We start from the raw sequence: 22,840 nt of genomic DNA on the forward strand, positions 1-22,840 counted from the left end.
GATGTTTTACCAGTCAACGTCAGGTCTCAATTTTGTTTCATACACCAAATGCTTTCTTTGATGTTTTTCCTAGACAAACAAGAATGGTTCAACTTGTTTATTCTGGTATTCCCACTTACTGTAAGCCATTCACCTGCCTTTCCCATAGATTGTGAGAGCTTCCTTGAAATTCCCCTAGTACCGTCACTGCCTCTTGTTTCCTTCTACCATGGTTTTGACAGAGCTATGTTCTAGTGCTACTTCAGTGTTGATTTGTCATGCTTGTATCAGGAGGGATAAAATGAGATTAAAAATTATGGGATGCAACTACACAGAATCAACGTTTAGACATAGCCAGATTCACAGTTCCAGCCCCTAGATTTGTAACAATCATAGTTGGCAAAATCAATCAAATACCAATATGAATCGCCCACAAATCAACATATCACAAAGATTGAGCAGTTTAAAAAAATAAAAAGAAAAAAATTAAGAAATTAGCTATAAATTAATTAGATTATATTAGAAATTTTGATGGAATCAACTGAAAATTGGTCAAATTGAGATAACTTTAAGGGGAAAAAAGGACTGATCTAGCTTTCCCATCAATCTAATCTTGATTTTTAAAGAACATGTACATGAAGATAATAGTCTTTGTTATCTTCATAGCATTGTGCTCGGGATTCACTAAGAGATCAAGAATCAGTAGTTAAACATTACTATCACTTGTTACAATTGATGTGTCACTCATCTTTCTCACACTCACTATTAATCAAGCAAGGTTAATATGGATCGAGAGGGAACACAATAATCTCTAGATCACAACCTAAAAGTGTCTTTCTTTCAACTAAAAGGAGATGAAATCTAGTTAAGACCTAATTAGACCCAATAATAACAAATTAAAAAATAAATAAATAATTTAGTGTTATTACATACTCTATACAAAAGATATTATTTCAATATATTTGGGTAAAATCTATTTTCATTATTTATTAATTTTATATTATAAGTATCACACTGTTTGTCGATTGTATTATTAATAATTGAATATATAATCTCATATAAAAATAATTTTATTTATTTTTTCACATTTTTTACTTTTTCAGCCAGTTGAGGTTTCACTGATCAAACCAATCCAATGTTAACCAATACATGGATTCTCTAACTAGAGGATCCAAATTTGATAATAATGGCAACAATCATCCATGAACAAATGTATATTAGTGAACATAATATTCAACTAGAAAGTAAAGCGTGTGAAGTTAACAAGTAAAAGGTAAAATTCAAGCAATAGACATCATAAATATTCTGTTTTTCATTTGCGCAAGAGCAGTCTTCCAGAATTATCAGAAAAGCATCATGCAACGAAGCAACTGCAGACAATATACGTACTTGAGGAATTCGTGGTGCTTTTTCATAGATGTCCCAGATCTCCATAGAATTAATTTGATCTTTCTCAAGCAAAACATCTAACATAATAAAATAATAAATACTTCAGTCCCAGACTACATAGGATTTAACAGTATTGATACAGTTTCAGCCTTTAACATAATAAAATTTAATCTTACATAGCGTTGGCCTGTTTGCTGGGTTTTTGTGTCTAGTTGATACAAATAGCCTATCAAGAAATTATTTATCCAGAATATTTAGAAGGAAGAAGTTAATCTAAATACCTGTAATTGTCTCTACTGCTGAACGATATTCTTTCAGAACAGACAAGCACTGCTCGAATGCAAAACGCATGTACTCATCCCTGAGAGCCTCTAACTTCGCTGCAAGCTGCAGTCAAGAAAATGCTTTTCTTCATTTATTAGAAAAGATAGGTGATTGGGTCAACATAGTTTTGGACAAATGGGAATTTTGCCATTGAATTGCTGTACACACATTAGGCACAAGATCACTTTGATTCCTATAGTATGCTTTGCCAAATGCTGTCATCCCTGTTTGGAGAATCAAGCGTTGTGCATGGGTTGATGCTTCAGATATAGATTTCGCCGATATCCAACACAAATTATCAATCCCAAACATCTCCTCTTCAATGACTCTAGCTACAGTTGTAACATATCAAGAAAAAAACACATTAGAAGTTTTATTCATTGAGAATAAAATTAATTAATTAGTACAAGAAGAAAACAGTAGAGAGAAAAAAAATCTTCCTACAACATAAAAGCTACAATGTACTACTATGTTTAGACATTTATAAAAGATGCGCAAAGAGTATAAATTATAAGAAACAGATTGAATTTTCAATTTGAAGTATTTCTGAGTACTTAAGACGCAGTTTGCAGAAGTTCCAATTTCCACGAACCATTTTACTGGACATGAAGCACACTAACATTCTTGGTGAAGTGGTATAAGCTGAGTTTTTACTAAAACTCTAAACAAACCAAGCTTGGTTCACAAATAGGCCAATGCATGAGCGTATAATTGGCATGACTACAAGCTCATAAATGAAGTACTTGTGTGCTTAACCATGACATCCCTCATGAACTTACAAACCAGTTTGTTGATTGAAAATTGTTAATGAGCTTGAAGTACTTGTGTGCTTAACCATGGTATTATTCATGAGCTTAAAAACAAGTTTGTTCATAGGAGGTTGTTAATGAGCTCTGAAGAAGCTTGATCATAAGTTGTTTACAACTTGTCCATGAGATTATGACACACTTTATCACGAATTTTTCAGCTGATCACAAGTATAAAATAAACCTTGAGTTTGTTGATTAACACAAAACGATATTGTCCGCAAACTTACAAGGTTGGGGGGTTTGTCTTGTACAGCTTGGCTCATTTAGATACTAAGCCTAAACCTAAAGCTCAGAATTGGTTCACTGAGATATCCAGGTAAGCTCAAATGATCAGCTTTTGACATGCCAGGCTCTGAAACACTTAAAAGTTGCAAGCAGCTTGGTTCATTTGAGCACTAAATTTACTTATGTTCATAGATTGCTTTTTCCAAACTTTCAAGTTAACATCACAGATTGGGTTTAAAATTTTGTATTTCTGAGCACTTTTTAGAACTCAGTCTGAAGATGCTACATCATTTGATGAATCATTTCACTGGACATGAAGCACACTAGAGACAAGTAATATTCTTGGTGAAGTGGCAAAACTGAGTTTTACTAAAGCTGTAAGCAAAGCAAACTGGGTTAAAAAAAATAATAAGCTTATGCATAAGCTTACAACTGAGGTGGGTACTTTACAAGCTCATGAACAAAGTACTTGTATGCCTTACAAACAGGTTTGTCCATAGAGGATAGTTAATATGCTTAGAAACAGGCTTAATCACAAGTTTGTTTATAACTTCTAGTTTATGAGATCATGACCCCTTTGAGCATGAGATTGTCCATTTAATATTGTTTACAAGCCTATACATACAACAACAACCAACAACCAAACATTTTTCCACTAGGTGGGGTCGGCTGTATGAATCCTTTTACGCCATTGAGCTCTATCTCCTATTATATCATCATCTATATTTAAATAAATTTTATCTTGTTTTATTCTTACTAACCAAGTCTTTTTTGATCTTCCTCTTCCTCGTTTGATATGCATGTTTATCATAGTTTCACATCGTCTAACTGAAGCATTTATTGGTCATCTAAGTACGTATCCGTACCATCTTAAACGTGTCTCTCGGAGTTGCTCCTCAATAGATGCAACTCCGACTTTCTCTCTAATGCTCTCATTTCTTATTTTGTCCATCCTCGTATGTCCATACATCTACCTTAACATCCTCATCTTTGCAACTCTCATCTTCTGCTCATGTGCTCGAGCTCATGTGCTCGAGTCATAGCCCAACATTTAGCTCCATATAACATAGCAGGTCTAACTGCGATTTTATAGAACTTACCTTTAAGTTTAAGAAGTACTTTACGATCACATAAAACACTCGACGTTTCCCTCCATTTCACCCATCCTGCTTGTATTCTATGTAAGACATCTCTCTCAATCCCTCCATCGTTTTGCAAACATGATCCTAAATATTTAAATCTCTCGGTTTCGGACAACTCGTCCTCTCCTATCTTAACAATTATTTCATTACTTTTAATATTGCTAAACTTAAATTCTATATATTCTGTCTTTAATCTACTAAGCTTAAAACTTTTCCCTGTGTTTCCCTCTAAGATTCTAGTTTAGCATTTACTCCCTCACGTGTTTCATTTACCAAAATAACATCATCTGCAAACAACATGCACCACGGTACTGCGTCTTGAATGTGCGCAGTGAGTTCGTCCATAATTAGTGTAAAAATATAGGGACTTAGAGCTGATCCTTGATGTAACCCTATCTTTATTAGAAATACTTCAGTTACTCCGCCTAAAGTCTTTACTCTGGTCGTTACATCCTCATATATATCCTTAATTAGTTCAATATATGTTACGCTAACATCTCTCTTTTCTAAAATTCTCCGTATAATTTCTCTTGGGACTTTATCATAAGTTTTTTCTAAGTCAATGAATACCATGTGTAGATCTTGTTTTTGCTCCCGATATTTTTCAATTAATTGTCTAAGATGTATAGTTTCTATTGTCGACCTTCCAGATATGAACCCAAATTGATTTTCTGACACTGTGGTCTCCTTCCTTAATCTTTTTTCTATTACTTTTTCCCAAACTTTCATAGTATGACTCATTAGTTTAATACTCCTATAGTTTGCACAATTTTGTACGTCTCCCTTGTTCTTATACAAGAGAACTAGAGTATTTATCCTCCATTGATTAGACATTTTCGTTTTCAATATCATGTTAAATAATTTTGTAAGTCACCCAATACCTTGTTTCCCTAAGCACTTCCATACCTCTATCGAAATATCGTCTAGTCCAACGGCTTTCCATTGTGCATCTCATTCAAAGTTTGTTTTACTTATGAAGTTTGAATTCTACGATAAAAATTAAAATTTCTATGTTCACTTGACCTACTTAAATTATCTAAGTTAAGTTGATCACCTAAACCTTCATTAAAAAGTTGATGAAAATACCTCTTCCACCGCTCTTTTATTTTTCCATCGTTTACTAATACCCTATTACATTCATCTTTAATACATTTTATTTGGCTAAGATCTCTTGTTTTCTTTTCTCTCACTTTAGCTATTCTATAAATGTCTCTTTCCCATTCTTTTGTATTCAATTTTTGATATAATCGTTCAAAAGTTTCATTTTTTCCTTCAGTCACTACTTTCTTAGTTTCTTTCTTGGCTATTGTATATTTTTTTAAATTTTCCTTGTTCTTACAAATATATAATTTCCTACAAGCTATTCGTTTTTCCTTCACTTTGTCTTGTACTTTGTCATTCCACCACCAAGATTCTTTACTTAATGGTGCATGTCCCTTTGACTCACCGAGTACGCTCTTAGTTACTATTTTCAACTTTAATACCATCTTATCCTATGTTGTATTAGAGTTATCGTATATTTCACCTAATGCTTGTACTTCTACCTTCTCCTTAAATATATTTTGCTTCCCATCCTTTAACTTCCACCACTTAATTTTAGGAATCGTATATATTTTCTTTCTATTGATACTATGTTTGAGTCGTATATCCAACACTACTACCCTATGTTGGGTAGTTAAGCTTTCTCCAGGATGACTTTGCAATCTTTACAAATCTTTCTATCCTTCTTCCTAACCATAAGAAAGTCAATTTGTGATTTATTATTCCCACATTTGAATGTGACTAATTATTCTTCTCTTTTCTTAAAAAAACGTATTAGCTAATATAAGGTCATATGCTATTGCAAAATCTAATATAGTTTTCCCTTCCTCGTCTCTCGTTCCAAACCCATAACTCCCATGTACTCTCTCATATTCCTCATTTTTCACTCTATATGCTCATTTAGATCACCTCCTATTAAAATCATTTCATTTGATGGAATATTTTGTAATATTTCATCTAAGTCCTCCCAAAATCTTGATTTGGTAGCTTCATCTAATCCTACCTGTGCTGCATATACGCTAATTATGTTCATAGTTTCGTTCGCCACTATTATCTTAAGGGCTATAATTCTATCCCCTTTTCTAACTACTCCTACAACTACATCCTTTAACAAACTATCTACAATAATACTCACTCCATTTCTTGTTTTACTTTTTCCAGTGTACCATAACATAAAACTCGAGTTCTCTATCATCTTTGCCTTCTCGCCTATCCATTTTGTCTCTTATACACACAAAATATTAATTCTTCTCCTAATCATCATATCTACTACCTCCATTGATTTACCAGTGAGAGTTCCTATGTTCCATGTTCCAAATCTTAGATTATTAGTTTTCCTATCATATTTGTTCTAATCCAACTTATGGTGTGAGAACTCTTGCATATTTAACACTACACCCAAGTTCTCAAGGTGATGTAGCGGTCCTTGCTGAGACATTACAGTCGGACCTTGTAACGCGAATTCTTGCATATTTAGCACTACATCCGAGTTCTGGAGATGTAGCGGTCCTTGCCGAGACGTTACAGTCGGACCCTGCAACGCGTTCCTTCCGGGGAACAACCTAATATTAGCACAATAATTTAATGGATCCATTCATTGAATATTTGTCATAGTTTTGACGTTGGCTCGCAACCTAACGCAACTCTCCTCCTTTATCCGGGCTTGGGACAGGCCATGATCGGTCGTCATGGGCGGAGTTTACAAGCCTATACATAAATTTGATAATTTTTATAAACCTGAAACAAGTTTATTAAATAACTTAGAAAAGTGGGGATTTGTCTTGTGCCACATGGCTCATTTAGCTACTGAGGATAAACCGAAGGCTCAGACTTAGATCAGTAAGGTATTCAGTTGAGCTCAAGTGAGCTTCTGTCATGTCAAGTCTGCACATTGCAAGCAGTTGGTCCATCTACAGCCCTAAATTTACGTCTGATACCTTTCTCCAAACTTTCAGATTAATCATAGCAGATAAGTTAATCTTGCCTAATTAGTTCACGTCTATTGCAAGCATAATATATTCTAAATAAATTAAAAATAATGAAAATATAATTTTTTTTTAATTTAATTAAATAAGTTTTCATTTAATCAAAGAGATATGTTGAACCATAGCCATTTGTTATTGCTCAAACTAAAACTGAGAAAAGACAAAGGTGGACAAGAAGCTCGATACGATCTCATCGAACTATAATTTTCTTCAAGATTCAAAATCACAAGTCATACCGAAGTTTCCAATTTTTGAATGGAATAATACTATTTCAGTATCGTGTCAATATTTCAATGCATGATGCCGATAATGAATTGGAGTTGAAGAAGGAAAGAGAAGAAGCATAAGGAGGCATTGTTTGTGTCGAGCATGATTTTAAATCTAGTACCATGCAAACAAGTTAAAACAAATCATTCCGATAAATCACTAAAACTCGATATCACTCAGCATAACAATGTCTCTTTTCTTTGTTTTTATCTCCTTCCTCCAACCTCCAATCTATCACCAACATTATGCATTGGAAAGTCGACACGATACCAGAACATCTTGCCAATTGAAGACCAAAACTATGGCACGACTTGAAATTTTAAAACTTGGAACCGAATGATATAAGGTTTAAGTGATTTACTGAAATGATATATTTCATCTGACACGGTATGAGATTTCATACCATGAGTTTCTAATTGCTTACCAACATAATTTATCTCGATCTCTCCCAACGTTACAAAAGGCAAAACATACCAAATTTTATCTCATTTAAATTTGTATATTTTATATTATTTTTTAAAATAAATAAATAAACTAAATGAAATCAATATTTTAAGTTTACAGTTGAATGTAGGTTAATTTAGGGTTGAAAAAAAGCTCATTAAGTATATATAGTGATTAAGATCAGTTGGGTTGAAACCAGACTCAAGTTGGATATTTTAGTCTATCTAAAACTAAACCAAGTTTATAAATAGGATAGTATAGTTCAATCGTATTTAAATAGATTTAATTAGGCTAGGTATATATTTGTAAGGTTAAAAATTATTTAGCTATTTATTATTAATTAAGTTATTTCTCTTTCTTCTTCCCACTAATCCCTTTCGTAATCTCAACCCTCTCCCCCGCAATTGTCACAAGCCCACACTAGTAGCCATCCACCACCTACATTCCCATCGTCCCACGCCACTTGAAGAGCCCACCTCTCTCTCTCTCTCTCTCTCTCTGATAGCTACTTCTTTTCTCTCCTCCCTTGATCTTTCTTCTTTACTTATTTTTCCCTATATTCCCGCGATTATGATGTCGGTATCGATGTCAAGCATCTCGCATGTCAATCAATGGGCAAAATGATTAATGTCGTCGTACCAACCACCACGGCTCAACACTTCAAACCTTGGGTTGTATAATCTGTTAGTGAATATGCATCTTCATGTTATTGGGGTACTGCAATTGCAATCATATTTAAGTGGGTGTATATTCCCCCATGTAGTGATGGAATGCAAGGGAAACTCATATATCTCATGATCAATCTAAAATAAAGAAAATGTGAATGAGGGGGCATTAACATCGATATTTATTATGGTTACAATCTTAATATGGCTTGTATTATTATTGTATTATCCTACTATTTATCACCTTTCATCGTATTTCCATTTAGCTTTCCCCAACAGATGCCCAATTATCGTGTATGTTGTGCCTTTGGAAGCTTCAAAAATAAGGAGTTTCTGCTTGCTTGTAATGTGTACTATTGTATCACCTATTCATAGAGTAATTTCTGATCCATCAAATAATTTTCTGCTTTTAGTTACCTTTTAATTATATTATGTACTTAAGGACAGTTTTATGTTTACTATATCAACTTTGATAACTACTTTACCATTAGTTCTTGTACTCCATACTAGTCAGTAGTAAAAAAGAAAAATTGGGTGGTGGGTGTGACATGCATTAGTCAGTGCACTTACTACTCAGTCCAATAGAGAACACAATGATAGCCAATGGAGTTATCACGTTGATAAGAAGATTTGGTCCCACCAATTAGAAAGAGTCTACTTGGGTACTGGTGTAAATGAGTCGAGCCAAGCTTAACTGTGTTCAAACTTATTCATTTCCTCATCGAGCTTGTTCGAGCTTATTTATTAAAAAATTTATCGAGCACAAGCTTTTTATGGAGCTCGTCTAACAATGTAGTTGTCCTTTATGAATTAGGTTAAACATTTAGGGCAAAAATCAAAAGGGCACCTTTTTTTTTAAAATATCATCAAAAGAGCGCCCTAGTTTAATTTATTATCAAAAGGGCACCCCACCCCTAATGCAATTACTCTTTTGTCCCCCATCCACTGTTCGACTGGGTGTGGTTAGTTTGCAGACCGGTTTGCGTTAAACGTAGGCTGGTCGAGGTGGGTGGGCAGGAAAAACCCTAATACATTTAGGTAGTTTTTTGCTTTTCGAAAAAACCTAAACATTTCGAACCCTCCTTCGAAATCCCTCATTCGCCAATCAACTTCACCATCTTCGCCGATCAACTCCATTGCATTGCCTATGCCGCCTCCTAAGCTTCTCCGTTCATCTGCTTGTCTAAAGCTATCAAACATACAAGCAAAAACTCATTACATTTAGGGTTTTGAGCTTCTCGAAAAAAAAAAAAAAACCCAAACATTTCAAACCCTCCTTCGAAATCCCTCATTCATATGCAGTGTATTCCCCCATATATGTGATAATCTTCTATTGTTTATCTTTTAACTGTTTGCTGATGCCTCGTGTTATTATTTAGGATTTAGATTTTAGTGTTGATTCAGTTCCCATTCGAGTGCCCAAACATTTTCCTCCTCCCTAAAAGACATCCAACTGTCATAGCAGATACAACATTGTAGCAACTACCCAATCGCTGCTCTGTGTTCTAGTATTGCAGCAGCTACGATTCGTTGCTGCTACAACGTGCTACGACTATAGAGCATAACATTGTAGCAACTACAAATTGTAGCAGCTACAATTTCGTAGCTGCTATAACATACTTAGAACAGAACGTTGTAGCAGCTACAATTTGGTAACTGCTACAACGCTGTAGCTAGTAGTTCTAAATTATAAATTATTTGTTGTTCGTAAATAATTTTGTGTTATTTCTTTTTTCTAACTCACTTTATTTGTTTTCAGGGACTTACCAATCTCTACTGATTTACTATCTTATATTGATAGTATCGAGCAACAGTGGATGTCTTCTTCATTCACTAGGCAAACTATCAATAGAGGACATCATTGTGAGTCAGAAGCACAAAACGTACAGGAGGTTGCACTATATTCAAATACATCACAAGTCGACATTAATATTACAACAAAGGAGGAAGATGGATCATCACATCAACTAGATGAAGACGCATATGATCTAAAAGGGGATGAAGATTATTTTAATTTTATGCGTCCCTACAGTTTGTATTTGAGCACCAAGAAAATGATTACTCAAACACCAATGATTTCTATGCATCTGATGTTGAGATTGAAAACTTTAGTGTGAATTAGTCAAACCAAATTGAGATGACAATCCAACCTAATGTCGTTAAGGATACTATCACAATTTATTTAGCTGATGTAGATGATGAGAGTAGTGGGAAATCACCAAAAGTTGGCCAAGTGGTCTAAAAAATATTTAGAAAAGCTTTAAAGGATTACGTGATATATAAAGGCGTTGAGACCAGACATATGGAGACAAGTTATAAAATGAGGTCTATTTGGAAGGCTCAGCCTTGTGCTTGGGGAATTGTTGCTAGAGGACCTAGAAATTTTCGAAATGCTGTGTTAGACAAATTGCACACATGCTCATCATCTATGACGAAAGGTAGCGACCACAAAAACCGCACTAGTTATTGAGTTGATAGTGAGATTCAAGAACAAGTCATGACTAGTAAGAAGTACACTCGAAAAATGATTATAACACGTTCAAAAAAGATTTGGAATGACAATTTCATATCAGAAAGCATTGAGAGTTAAACTCCAAGTAATAATAATCTACATGGGATTATGTTGAATCATACAATGCATTTACTAGAGAATTAAAGATAGGATATAATCAGACGATGTTGAACATAAGGTCCACACATGATGGTCATTTTCAACGTGACTTCTGGTCTATTGGAGCTTATATGCGTGCATTTGTTGAATTCCTACGTCCAGTTATTAGTATTGATGCTTGCCACCTTACAGGGAGTATCTTGGAGTTCTTATGATGGCAACTAGTGTGGACAGGTCCAATGGATTATTCCCAATAGCTTTTGCAGTTGCAGAAATTGAAGATCGAGTGCAAGCTTGATTGGGCATGGTTCTTGTCCGAACTTCAAAATGAGATAATAGAGAATAAACGCATATCAATTATAAGTGCTAGAAATCCTGGCATACTACATGTGACAGATGTATTATCAGAGTCACACCACGGTTATTGTTTACCTATCCAAGAACTTGGAATCAGATTATAAAGATAGAGATGTAAAGTTGATATGGGCTACGGCACATGAATGCACTGAGCTGACTTATGAGTGCATGGATAAGTTGAGAATGTACCACACTAAGAGCTATGAGTGGGTTGTCAAAGTGGAGAAGGAGAAATGGGCTAATATCTACTTTCCTGAACGTGGTACCTGAACGCAGGTACCACATGCTATCTATTAATGGTTCAAAGTGTGTAAATGTAGTCCTAAAGCCAGCACATGAATTACCAATATGTGTGGCTTGATAGAGTACGCCAAAAGAAAGTTACCTGAATGGTTTCATCTTTGTATGCAGACCGGTAAGAAATTATTAACCAGGATGACTCTGTATGTCGAAGATCTACTAAAAAAGTACAGCAGTTGGGAGATGCATTCCAGTATCCACCCTTATTCTAATACAAAATTCTAAGTAAGCACCAGTACTAGTACAAGTCGTTGATTTGTTTGAAAGACATTGTATTCAGCATTCATGGTTTCCCTTGTTCTCATGCAATGTGCGCAATTGGGCATGCTCATCAAGATCCTTACAACTATTGTGAAGATTACTATTTGACATTATAATACAGAAATACATACAATGATGTTATCCATAAAACTAGAATTAAGGAGTATTGGATACATCGGCCCACTGATCCTCATCTGCTCCCTCCTAGGTGTTGTGTACAACTAGGAAGACGACGAAAAGTATGCATTAAAGTAGACGCAGTGGAAAGATTTCGTAAAAGGTGTACAAGGTGTTCATTGCTAAGTCATAATCGTCGATCTGGTAGGAATCCTCCAACAGTTTAAATACATGGTTATGAGTTGAAACATGTAAATAAACGTGATGATGGTTCAACGAAATTCTAAACATTTTGTATGAGTTGAAATATGTAAGTAAATATTTAATGCATGGAATTTGACATACCGGTTTACTATTATGCATTTACATTTACAATATTCAAATATTTTCAGTGTTTGATTTCTAATTTCATTTTCATATCGACTATGGTTGCTACATATAAGACTTGAACAAATCTGTATTGTAACAGCTACGGTTAAGTAGCTACTATAACGTGATTAAAGAATTCAAGTTCGCGTTGTAGCAGCTATGGTTACGTAGTTGGTACAACGTCAAGTCTACATTGTAGCAACTACTTAACCGTAGCTGCTACAACTTGTTTGTGCAAGTCTACGAACCGTGTTGTAGTAGCTACGATGTTACGTGTGTAAAAAGCTACAAAACGTGTTGTAACAACTACGGTTTCGTAGCTGCTACAACCTCAAGTTTACCTTGTACCAGCTATAGAACCGTAGCTACTTCAACATATTTGTACAAGACTAAGATTCCAGGATTCGAACCCGTGACCTTTTGGTCACATGGCAACAACTTTACCGTTGCGCCAAGGCTCCCCTTCATAGTCATTATAAGACATCAACCAAAAAAAAATATCAACAAAATGATCCTAAGGCCCTACGATCTTCTAAAGTGAGCCCCTCCCTCAATAATCGTCATGGCCTCTTTTAGAGCTACATTAGCCTGTCACTTGCTCATTCAGCTTAGCAAATGTGGCATGGATCTTTTACAGTCTTTGAAGGGCAACCTTCAACTCGCTCACCGCTTGATCCCGTTGTTGCTTTAGGATTTTCACTTGTGCCAAAATTAGATGCAGTTGAATATCCTGCCTAAGGGCACTGCTTAGAGCTTGCAGATTGTGATGGAAGTTCATGTGACTGATTTCCGCAGTTTACTATAAAATATACAAGGAAAAGGGATTGCTGAGAGATGAAATACCACCTAGCGGGCTGAGGATCCACTAGTGTAGAAGGCCCTGCCAAGATGGTAAGAGGCAGGGAGAGGGAAGAGTCTTCCGAAGACCCCTTGGAAGGGTCAAAAGTCGAATCATCGGGCACTATCACAGGACCTAAAGAAGGTGTTGGTTTCCGACGACACAAATGCACCATGATCTGCGAAGTGTCTTGCGCCATGATCTAAAAGTGAAGAGCCTACATATGCTAGGAGATCATCTTTATAATGGTCATTTCATCAACATACGATACGCAATCGTAGCTGCTACAACGTGCTTAGACCAGAACGTTGATCTTAGCACGTTACAGCAACTATGAAATCGTAGGCTTATAGCAACAACGATTGTGTAGCTGCTACAACGTTGTATCTGCTACAACAATGACATTTGGATGGAGGAGGAAGATGTTCAAGAACTCAAATGGAAACTGAACTGCCACTAAAATCTAAACCCTAAATAATAAGATGCAGGGGGAACACACTCCAGATGAATAGCGGCAGGAAGGCGAGGCGATGCGGACAATGAAGTTGATCAGCGAATAAGGTATTGCTAAGGAGGGTTCGAAATGTTTGAGTTTTTCCGAGAAGCAAAAAAACCGTAAAGGTATTGGGTCTTTTTCCGGTTTGCCAACTAACCACACCCTACCGAACAATGTATAGGGGACAAAAGAGTAATTGTACCAAGAGGTGGGGCGCCCTTTTGATAATAAATCAAAGTAGGGCACCCCTTTAACGATTCGTTAAAAAAGGGCACACTTTTTATTTTTACCCAAACATTTATCTAATACATAAAACTTATATTATTTTTTTATTTTTAACATATTATGAATAACTTAAAATTATAAAAAATTATAAATTACTATATTTTTATTTATTTAAATTAAAAAAATTAAGAATTAAATTTATAATTAATTTTACACTAGTTACTAAATAAATTTATTCTTAAATTATTCATGAACTTCGTTTACTAGTGTTTAAGATTGTTTATTTTATATACTTATTTATTATTGAATGAATTTAATGAATTTTATCAAACCAAATACTAAGTTTTTTCACGAACGTTCACCTCATTTACAGCCCTATAATTGGGGAATGACATACTATATACTCTTCCAAAGAATTGATATCTTCATAAACTTCTTAACACACTTATTTTGTATTTTTTTTTTTTTCTAACAAAAATAGGCATGATACATATTGCTCAGCTTTGCGAGTGGGCGCAAGGCTAGTTATATATCATATTGATGCTATATTTACATATTTGATATTACAACTTCTATTTGTTCACATCATTTATCAAAATATAGAGAGCCAATATTTGATATTTAAGAGTTTGAATCTGATCATTTCCTACAAGTAGAAACCCAAGTATAAATGCATTATAATAGGATTAAGGTTCAAAATCTCAATCCAACAAATGGTATCGGTGATGGATTGGAGATTGAAGGAGAAAGGAGACAAAGCAGAGGAGTAGACATTATTTGTGCCAAATGGTACAAAGTTTCAATAATTTACCAGAAAGATGCATTTCGACCATTTCGTATGATATAGTACGAGATTTCAAATCCTGATTACAATCAGCTTATTTATGCCCACAAATTATGGTTCTCGTCTTTAAATGATTGTTGTAGGTATATGGTATAAGGGTGTGATACACAATTGTTTCCTGAAGATATATTGAAAAGGAGAAGGGTGCAATTATACTTCTGCTATAATTAAAGAGTGCCAACAAGTGATCAATGATTGAGTTAGAAATGTTTTGTGCCAAAGTAATTTATTAATATCATCTTTTATCTTATCAAATAGGGGGCCAATCAAAACAAAACCTATCAAATTGGCAACACTAACGTTTTACTATGAATTCATTACAATCTAACATAACATAGTGGTCATGAAGGAAGGTTTAAGTTTTTCAGAAAAGTTCTAAAGCTTGTAAAAAGGCATGCTCATCTGATATATGCGTAGATTAACAAGAAATTATGTTGCTCGAAGTTCCTTTTTCCTTCAAATTTAAGTGTGAGTAACAAATTCATCATTTCTCGACAGCACTTTTGAGAACATAAAGACCAGTCATGCAAAGTATGAGAAAAGTAGAGCTTATCTTGTTGAGTCATGATAAGGATAAAAATGGTGCTTACGTGCACAAGCCCGCACTATAGAGTTTACATAATCAGATTTTCTCAAGAAAGCTTTTCCTGAAACCTTGCTGTACTGCATATTTGGTGTACTCTGGATGGTGCGGATATGTGTCTGCAAAATATAAAATTTTTCTATGCATCATAACCACAAAGAAGGAATTGTCAGTCTTGATACCCAACATGACATATGGAGAGGTCAAGGGAGAGACAATGAGGCAGCATAGGACCTACATTTGGTCCAGCAGCAGCCTTTTCACAGGCCAACCTTTATGGTAGGCAGAAAACAAGTTGAAAATTGCTTTTGAAATAAAATTAGAAGTTTGGACCCCTCTACAAACCTCTAAAATCGGTTGATGAGAATTTGGATAAAAGCATGCGAGAATGGCAACAGCTGCCTCTCTGTATGCTAGCCGAACCTTTAATTCCTCGGGTATTTCTTTATTGTCTTCCTGACCCGTTTCAAAGGTACCTTTTTGCTGAGAAAGTTTACCAAAAAAAACTCAGTAAATGAAGATGCTAGATTCTACTGAATCCACCGGCCAAAAGTTAATTTCTAGACAGAAGTGGACTGAACAACCTACCCTCTTTAAAGCCTCCAATAGCTCTTCTCGTCCTATGTGATCTTGATCTTTTCTTGCAGTTAAAATTCCAGCTTCGTTCCTGTTCAACAATATGAGTTTGCCAAATATTCCCAAAAAGGTTGATATAAGGAGTACAAATGTCCATAAAGAAATTACAGTATATTCTGCAGCTCTGCTCCAGTAAAGTTTTCAGTAAGTTCAGCAATTTCCTGCAGGAGGACATCTTTTTCCTTTTCTGAACGAAAATATTTATTTCTAGCATGCACCTGTTCATTAGCATAAATTTAAGGGGGGAAAGGTTATTGAATAACAACAAAAATTTAAGTTCACAATAATCCAAAATATCAAATTCTATTACATGCAATATGGCCAATCTTCCATCCTTTGATGGCAAGCCAACCCTTATAATCTTGTCAAAACGACCCTTCCTCAGAAGAGCTGGATCCAATATATCCAATCGATTTGTTGCCCCTATAACCAAAACCTGCAGTAGTTGATTATAGTGATGTGTTTATTAACAGAAAGTCTTGCGAGTATACAGACCTGTGAAGTTGATTCCTTAAATCCATCCATCTCAGTCAAAATCTGAAGCAAGCCTTGTTCCCTCTCAGCACCACCCTGTAATAAGCTAGTGAGTGCAAGTAATTATAATAAGCATCTGAAAGGGATTGTTTATGTACAAGTATGTTTTTGGACCAAGCTCTTTAAGCTATGAGGCACTCAACTCAATCACCAGTTTGATTGACCATATATGAACAGATGGTCGAACCTACATGGTAAATCCTTGCATTGGCATGTATCTTCCTTGCTTCATCAGTGATGAGCCAATGACTCAGTGAAAATGGATACTTGAACTAAGTCCTACTTTTAACACTAAAAAATCACACTGCTTTACATGCCACGCCATTCAAGGTGGTCTATGATCAGCAACCGCCATGACTATTGGCCTATTCCACAAGAACTGCACAGCTTGAGGCCTACAAACAGGAATTGCTGCAGCAAGATGAAGCCCGCCACATCATTTGTCAGCACTTGCAACAAAGCCCAGACACATCATGATAAAAAGAAGAAGAAGAAGAAGAAGAAGAATTTTGTGATGTGCAATAAAGGGCAGCCCCATGCACAAAACTCCCATCAATGCAAGGTCCCAGAGAAAGGTTGAACCACATTAAGTCTATTGTATGCAACCTTAGCCTACATTACAAGAGGTTATTTCGCGACTTGAACCTGTGACCACCAGGCTACCTGGTGAATAAATGGGTAGTGCTTCCACATCTGCAACCATTTCGTCAGATATCCTGGGGATGTTAATATCCTGGGGCTGTTGAGCAAGCACACATAAGAAAATGGTGGCTCGTCGTGTTACATTCAAAATACTCAACTTCATCAGCCAACTAGCTTGTCATTAAAACTATCAGATTTGTCCAAAAATCCACCCAAGCTTCCATGTGTCTTGCTTAAAGGCATTCCATGAAGAGCCATGGGAGCACCAACCCAAGTTGCTAGATGACCTAACCACTAGCCAGGACCTTCATCTGAACCATCTTAGACTAACATAGATGCCCACAAAGAAACTCCTAACTCATTGGAAAGATATGTCTCTTGCAAACACTTCTTGGTAGTCGGTTAATCAGGTGGAGTATTGGCCATCTTTTGTGCTCAAGGACAAGCACATTTCCAAGGGGACAATAGTGATTTCCAAAGGGACAGTACATAGTAACAGACACTGACATGGCACGAGTCACCAACATGTCGAGCTGTGTGGCAGAAACTGCTAGCATGGCATCTGTTGCTAATATGGTGAGGTTTAAAAAAGAGACGTATAGAAAATGGTGCAGCAATAGGAAGCATCAATTAGAAGGGGCGTGTGGATCAACCAAGATGTTGAAGGGATAACAATCAGTTATCTAGTTTCGTATCAACTTTGACCAAGCAAAGAAGTGGGTTCCAGAATAGCCTTGATTCAGAAAATTAGTACAAATAAATAGTCTGACTTCACAATTTTCTAATTGGTTGTAATAGCTAATTTTGTCGCTTTCTAACAGGCCCAATGATAGTAGTGGTGGTATCAGTATGCATGGCCAAATTTGTGGCATGCACAAGAGGAAAGAAAACAAGGCATGCAATGAAAATAAAAGCACGGTATCTTTTATCTGTATCTTTTATCCTTCCTGTCTAAATTCAAAAATTGTGTTCCCTCTTAATGAGGCACCATTGTTCAGCTTAGGTCAAAAGAGGAAAGCTGCAGGGCATTGTTCACCAAAATCCGTAGGTGAGGATGAGGAGCATCTCATTTGGCGTCCACTAAACCATTGACTAGAGCTAGACCCGACCCCGGGCCGGGTCTGGCCCGGACCCGGCCCGGGCCCGTAACCGGGTCAACGGGCCGGTTGCCCGTTGACCCGGTTCGCCGGGTCGAACCGGAACCGGCCCGGCAAGTTGCCGGGCCGGTTCCGGTTCATTGGATGTAAAACCGGCGAACCGCCGGTTAACCGGCGGGTTGAACCGGCGGTTCAGCCGCAGAATTTTTTTTTTTTTTTTTTTTTAAACGGCTTGAACCGCCGGTTAACCGGCGGTTCATAGCCGTTGGAACCGCCGGTTAACCGGCGGTTCGTAGCCGTTGGGAGGGTTTTTTAGGTATTTTTTTTCAACGGTTAGGATCATTTGACCGTTTTTTGATCAATGGCTATGATTTAGTGTCCGTTACTATCAAAACTCTATAAATAGAGAGCTTATTTCATCATTTTTCACACACATCTTCTCTACTCTTAATCTCATTTTCGTATTCTCTAATCTCTACACGCTTTCGTTTTCAATTACAATGGAAGGAGGCCGCGGAGGTGCATCATCTCGAGCTCGGAAGGGAAAGCAAATAATGAATCCGCGGGAGGAGGACCCCAACATTCAATCCACCGATGATGAGATCGAGCATCTTCCGAATCCGACACCCGACACACAAGGAAGTACCGATGCAATTACTTCTAAGGTTCGGGAACTTCCTCCTCTAAAATCTTCTATTTTTACTAAACATTTTGAGAAGGTCACTCTTCCGTCGGGAGAAATGCGTGCAAAATGTAAGCACTGCAATGCTTCCTACAAACGGCTATGGGTCGTTGAAACGACATGTAGAAACGAAGCACCCGATGGAATATGGACTCGACCGTTCTCAAACACAATTATCAAGATTTTCTTCAACTAGCGGTAGTACCGATTCCGGTTTATTTTTATATTCGGATAATAAATTAAGAGAATCATTAGCTAAATTTGTTTCCGTAGAACATCTTTCTTTTAGTTTTGGATCTAAATGCACATTTGAAGATTTTTGTAAAGAATCTCTTAATCCATGTGCTAAACGTGTTCCTAGGACTACACTTACTCGTATAATTTAAAAATTAGTAAAACAAGGAAAAAGAATTTAATTGATGAATTTAGTAAATTAGATAATAAAGTTTCTTTATGTTCGATATTTGGAGTGATCATTGGCAAACACATTCGTATATGGGTGTGACTTGCCATTGGATCGATAACTCTTGGAATCTCCAAAAAATTATTAGCTTATAGAGTTTTTGATGAATCACATAATGCTCATAATATCGCACAATTATTATGTTTAATTTTAGAAGAATATGGTTTAACTCATAAAATATTTTCAATATCATTAGATAATGCTAGTTCTAATACCGCTTGTATAGATGATCTAAAATTTGTTTGTCAACCTATTATTGGAGGTTTATTTTTTCATATTCGTTGTGTATGCCATGTTTTAAATTTATGTGTTCAAGATGGTTTAAAAATTTTAGAAAGTTATATTAAACCAATTAGAATTGCAATTTCTTATTTATGGTCTCATCCATCTATAATGAAACAATGGGGTAGGTTTTGTAAAATTAATGGAATGAGACCTAAAAATTTCACGTGATGTACCAACACGCTGGAATTCAACATACCAATTATTACAAGATTCATTTCAATATAAAGAATTATTATGTTCATTTTTCAAAACACTAATGCTAATATATATTTATTTTCACAACAATGGAATATTTGTAGTAGTATTTGTGAAATTTTAAAAGTATTTAATGATGCAACCGAACAACTTTCCGGTGTTTATTATCCCCTTGCCAATTAGTTTTAGAAAATTTTTCTAATATAGTATTAGTTTTAAATGAACATATTAATAATGAATCTTTATCTCCTTCATCTTAGCTATGAAAACTAAATGGGAAAAATATTTTTATTTAATTCCTGAAATTTATTTAATTGCATTTGCTTTAGATCCTAGATTTAAATTAGAAGTTTTACAAGAAATGTTAACTTTATATTATGACGCTTTAATTCCAATTAAAGATTCTTCTTCCCCTGATCCAGTTAATATTATATATAATGTTAGAATTTATTTATATGATATTTATAATCAATATTATGCAAAATATGGAACACAAATTAATATTTCTGAAATTCAACAAACTACTAGTAGTAATTTAAAACTTACAAAAGCACAACTCTTATTAAAAGAACGGACAAAACGTCCACGAGGATCCTCAAGTTCCACACAGGAACTTGAGAATTATTTTACGACTTCTTTTGATTTTAATGAAGCAGATAGCGAAAACTTCGATATCTTAAAGTGGTGGTCACTGAAGGCTCAAAGCTTTCCCGTTCTCTCCGTGATCGCAAAGAAATTTTAGTCCAGTGTCAACTGTTGCTGTGGAGCAGACGTTCAGTGCCGGCGACAACATATTAGATGAACGACGATCAACTTTGTCTCCCGACTCATTGGAAGCCCAATCATTATTGGACGATTGGACCAGAGCGGAGAAAAGAATCCAAGGAGTGCAACTTTCAAATGACGAAGTTGGAGATTTTGATACTGAAGGAACAAATACGACAGGAACAGGAAATGGAAGTGAATGAAAATGTAAAAGGATAAAAATGTAAAAGAACTACGTGGGCTTTGATTCCCCTAAAGGGATACGTAGGCAACTTAAATAAGTGCAAGCCCTTTTTTAATAAATTTTAATTTCTAATTTTTAATGTTTAATGTTTAATTTTTAATTTTTAATTTTTATTAACATATTAATCTTGAACCGTGACGAACCGTGACGAACCGTAAACCGAACCGTGAACCGGCGGTTCTGAACCATGAACCGTAACCGTCTTGGGCGGTTAAGGTTAAGGGTCGACCTGCCTGGAACCGTCGAACCGGCGGTTCCGAACCGTCGAACCGTCGGTTCCGAACCGTGGTCAGGTCTAACTAGAGCATATGGCAAAGATCATACCAGCCTCCCCCAAACATCTACTCCCGAGTAAGTAGTCTGTGGTGGCTACACTCCTTTCATTGGAGCTTTATTGGCACTACACTAATTATAAGAATAGGTACTGCCCATATGAGGTTTTTATTAACTCCTGCAGATTCACTCAGAACTTACAAAGTTAATTGATTTAACCATTTTTAAGTGCAATTTAATTCATTTTTTTGCATTTTTTCTTTGAATCTGTAATTAGTTAATCTTGTTAGGTAGCCAATTTTTTTGGAAAATATGGGTAGGAGACATTACCTATAGATTACAACTCTGATGAAAAAGACACATTTAGTTTATAACACTTCTAAGAATTATGTAGCTACTGATTTGTTATTGATTTTACTTACAAAAGAGGTTCTACCATTAACTTATTTGATACAATAATATAGTTTTGTCATTTAGGTTCTTTAATATTTCATATGTATTTTTGCAGGTAAACAAGACAAAAGGAGATGGGGCAGTCATAAACCTAGCTAGACCTGTGGGACCTATGCCGGCCAATTGACATAGGTTTGATGCCAAGCCAAGTAGGTGCCCAAACTAGATCTTGAAAGTCAAAACTATTTGCCAAAAAAGATACTGTACCTATTAGACATGCCCACTAGTCACATCAGGGATGTCAAACTAAGTACACAAGAAAACTAGAACTTCAAAGTCTCAAAAACATTGTTATGTACCAAAAGACAAGCTCAATGAAGACTATAAAATACCTCACAATACATTGCTTAATTTTCAAAAGACTTGTTAATGCAGAAAAAGAAATAAACAAATTGGAGAATAATTTGAGATTGGTGCATCTTTAATTGAAAGAAATAAAATTGGAGAATAATTTAAGATTGGCACATTTTCAATTAAATTTTAAATTGACGTTTATCAATTCATAAATTATTGAATTCTTTGGTAATTTAGGAAATTTATATTTTTCGTTTTGGTAATTAATATTCCCAATTATGGTCTTGCGAATTGTTCCTAATTTAGGATTATTATTTCTAATTCACTAGAATAAAGTATATAAACGAAGTCCAAAGTCATGTAATTGTGATCTTGCAATCAATAATAATTTTTCACTTTTCTGTGTGAGAATTTCCTCTATCGGAGGTTCGTTTGCCTATTTGTTCACAGTGCTACATCGATTAGTATCAAAGCCAAAACCAAGTGGTTCATTCTTAGTACTAGTTACCTAATGACGTAACTCCTTGTTATGCATCCACTCGTCCACCACTTTTATATCTACATCATTATTTCTTTCAAATTCCATTACAAAGTTCCTCCACCCTCAACACCAGAAAAAGAAAAAGAAAAAGAAAAAGAAATTATTATTACTGCTACAATAGGAACAACAAAAAAAATGAAGAAAAAAAGGGAAAAAAAATCAAACAACTACCCAATATGTATATACAAAACAATCTTCTTGAAAGAATTACACTCAAAGGCAATATCCTCATACTCCACTTCACTTACACTCAATTGAAATGACAATTGATTGAAATGAAAGAATTGTGCTAAAAAAGTTGATAATTCGACACTAGGAAAATTCTCTAATAACATTTTAAAAGTCTTCTAATGACACTTAAATGAGCTCATTAACAATGCAAGCTAAAAAGACCTAACAACCCGATAGTAACCATGTCTTAGTCTTTCAAACCATAGCTCATTCATGTTATCCAAAGAAATCATA

At 35.5% G+C, this 22,840-nt stretch overlaps 1 protein-coding gene across 1 annotated transcript in view; it reads right to left on the reverse strand.

Annotated features, from left to right (window-relative positions):
- Window positions 1–22,840, reverse strand: part of LOC122017836 (probable inactive ATP-dependent zinc metalloprotease FTSHI 4, chloroplastic) — a 51,990-nt gene that overhangs the window by 15,978 nt on the left and 13,172 nt on the right. The window contains exons 6-14 of the mRNA XM_042575542.1: window positions 16,403–16,477; window positions 16,218–16,343; window positions 16,016–16,125; window positions 15,860–15,938; window positions 15,617–15,754; window positions 15,279–15,390; window positions 1,861–2,024; window positions 1,650–1,755; window positions 1,369–1,445 (exon numbers count right to left, since the gene is read on the reverse strand). Of these exons, the coding sequence (XP_042431476.1) occupies window positions 1,369–1,445; window positions 1,650–1,755; window positions 1,861–2,024; window positions 15,279–15,390; window positions 15,617–15,754; window positions 15,860–15,938; window positions 16,016–16,125; window positions 16,218–16,343; window positions 16,403–16,477 (987 nt within the window). The remainder of the gene's footprint in view (window positions 1–1,368; window positions 1,446–1,649; window positions 1,756–1,860; window positions 2,025–15,278; window positions 15,391–15,616; window positions 15,755–15,859; window positions 15,939–16,015; window positions 16,126–16,217; window positions 16,344–16,402; window positions 16,478–22,840) is intronic.

The sequence above is a fragment of the Zingiber officinale genome, chromosome 8B, assembly GCF_018446385.1.
Source record: "Zingiber officinale cultivar Zhangliang chromosome 8B, Zo_v1.1, whole genome shotgun sequence".
Classification (NCBI taxonomy): domain Eukaryota; kingdom Viridiplantae; phylum Streptophyta; class Magnoliopsida; order Zingiberales; family Zingiberaceae; genus Zingiber; species Zingiber officinale.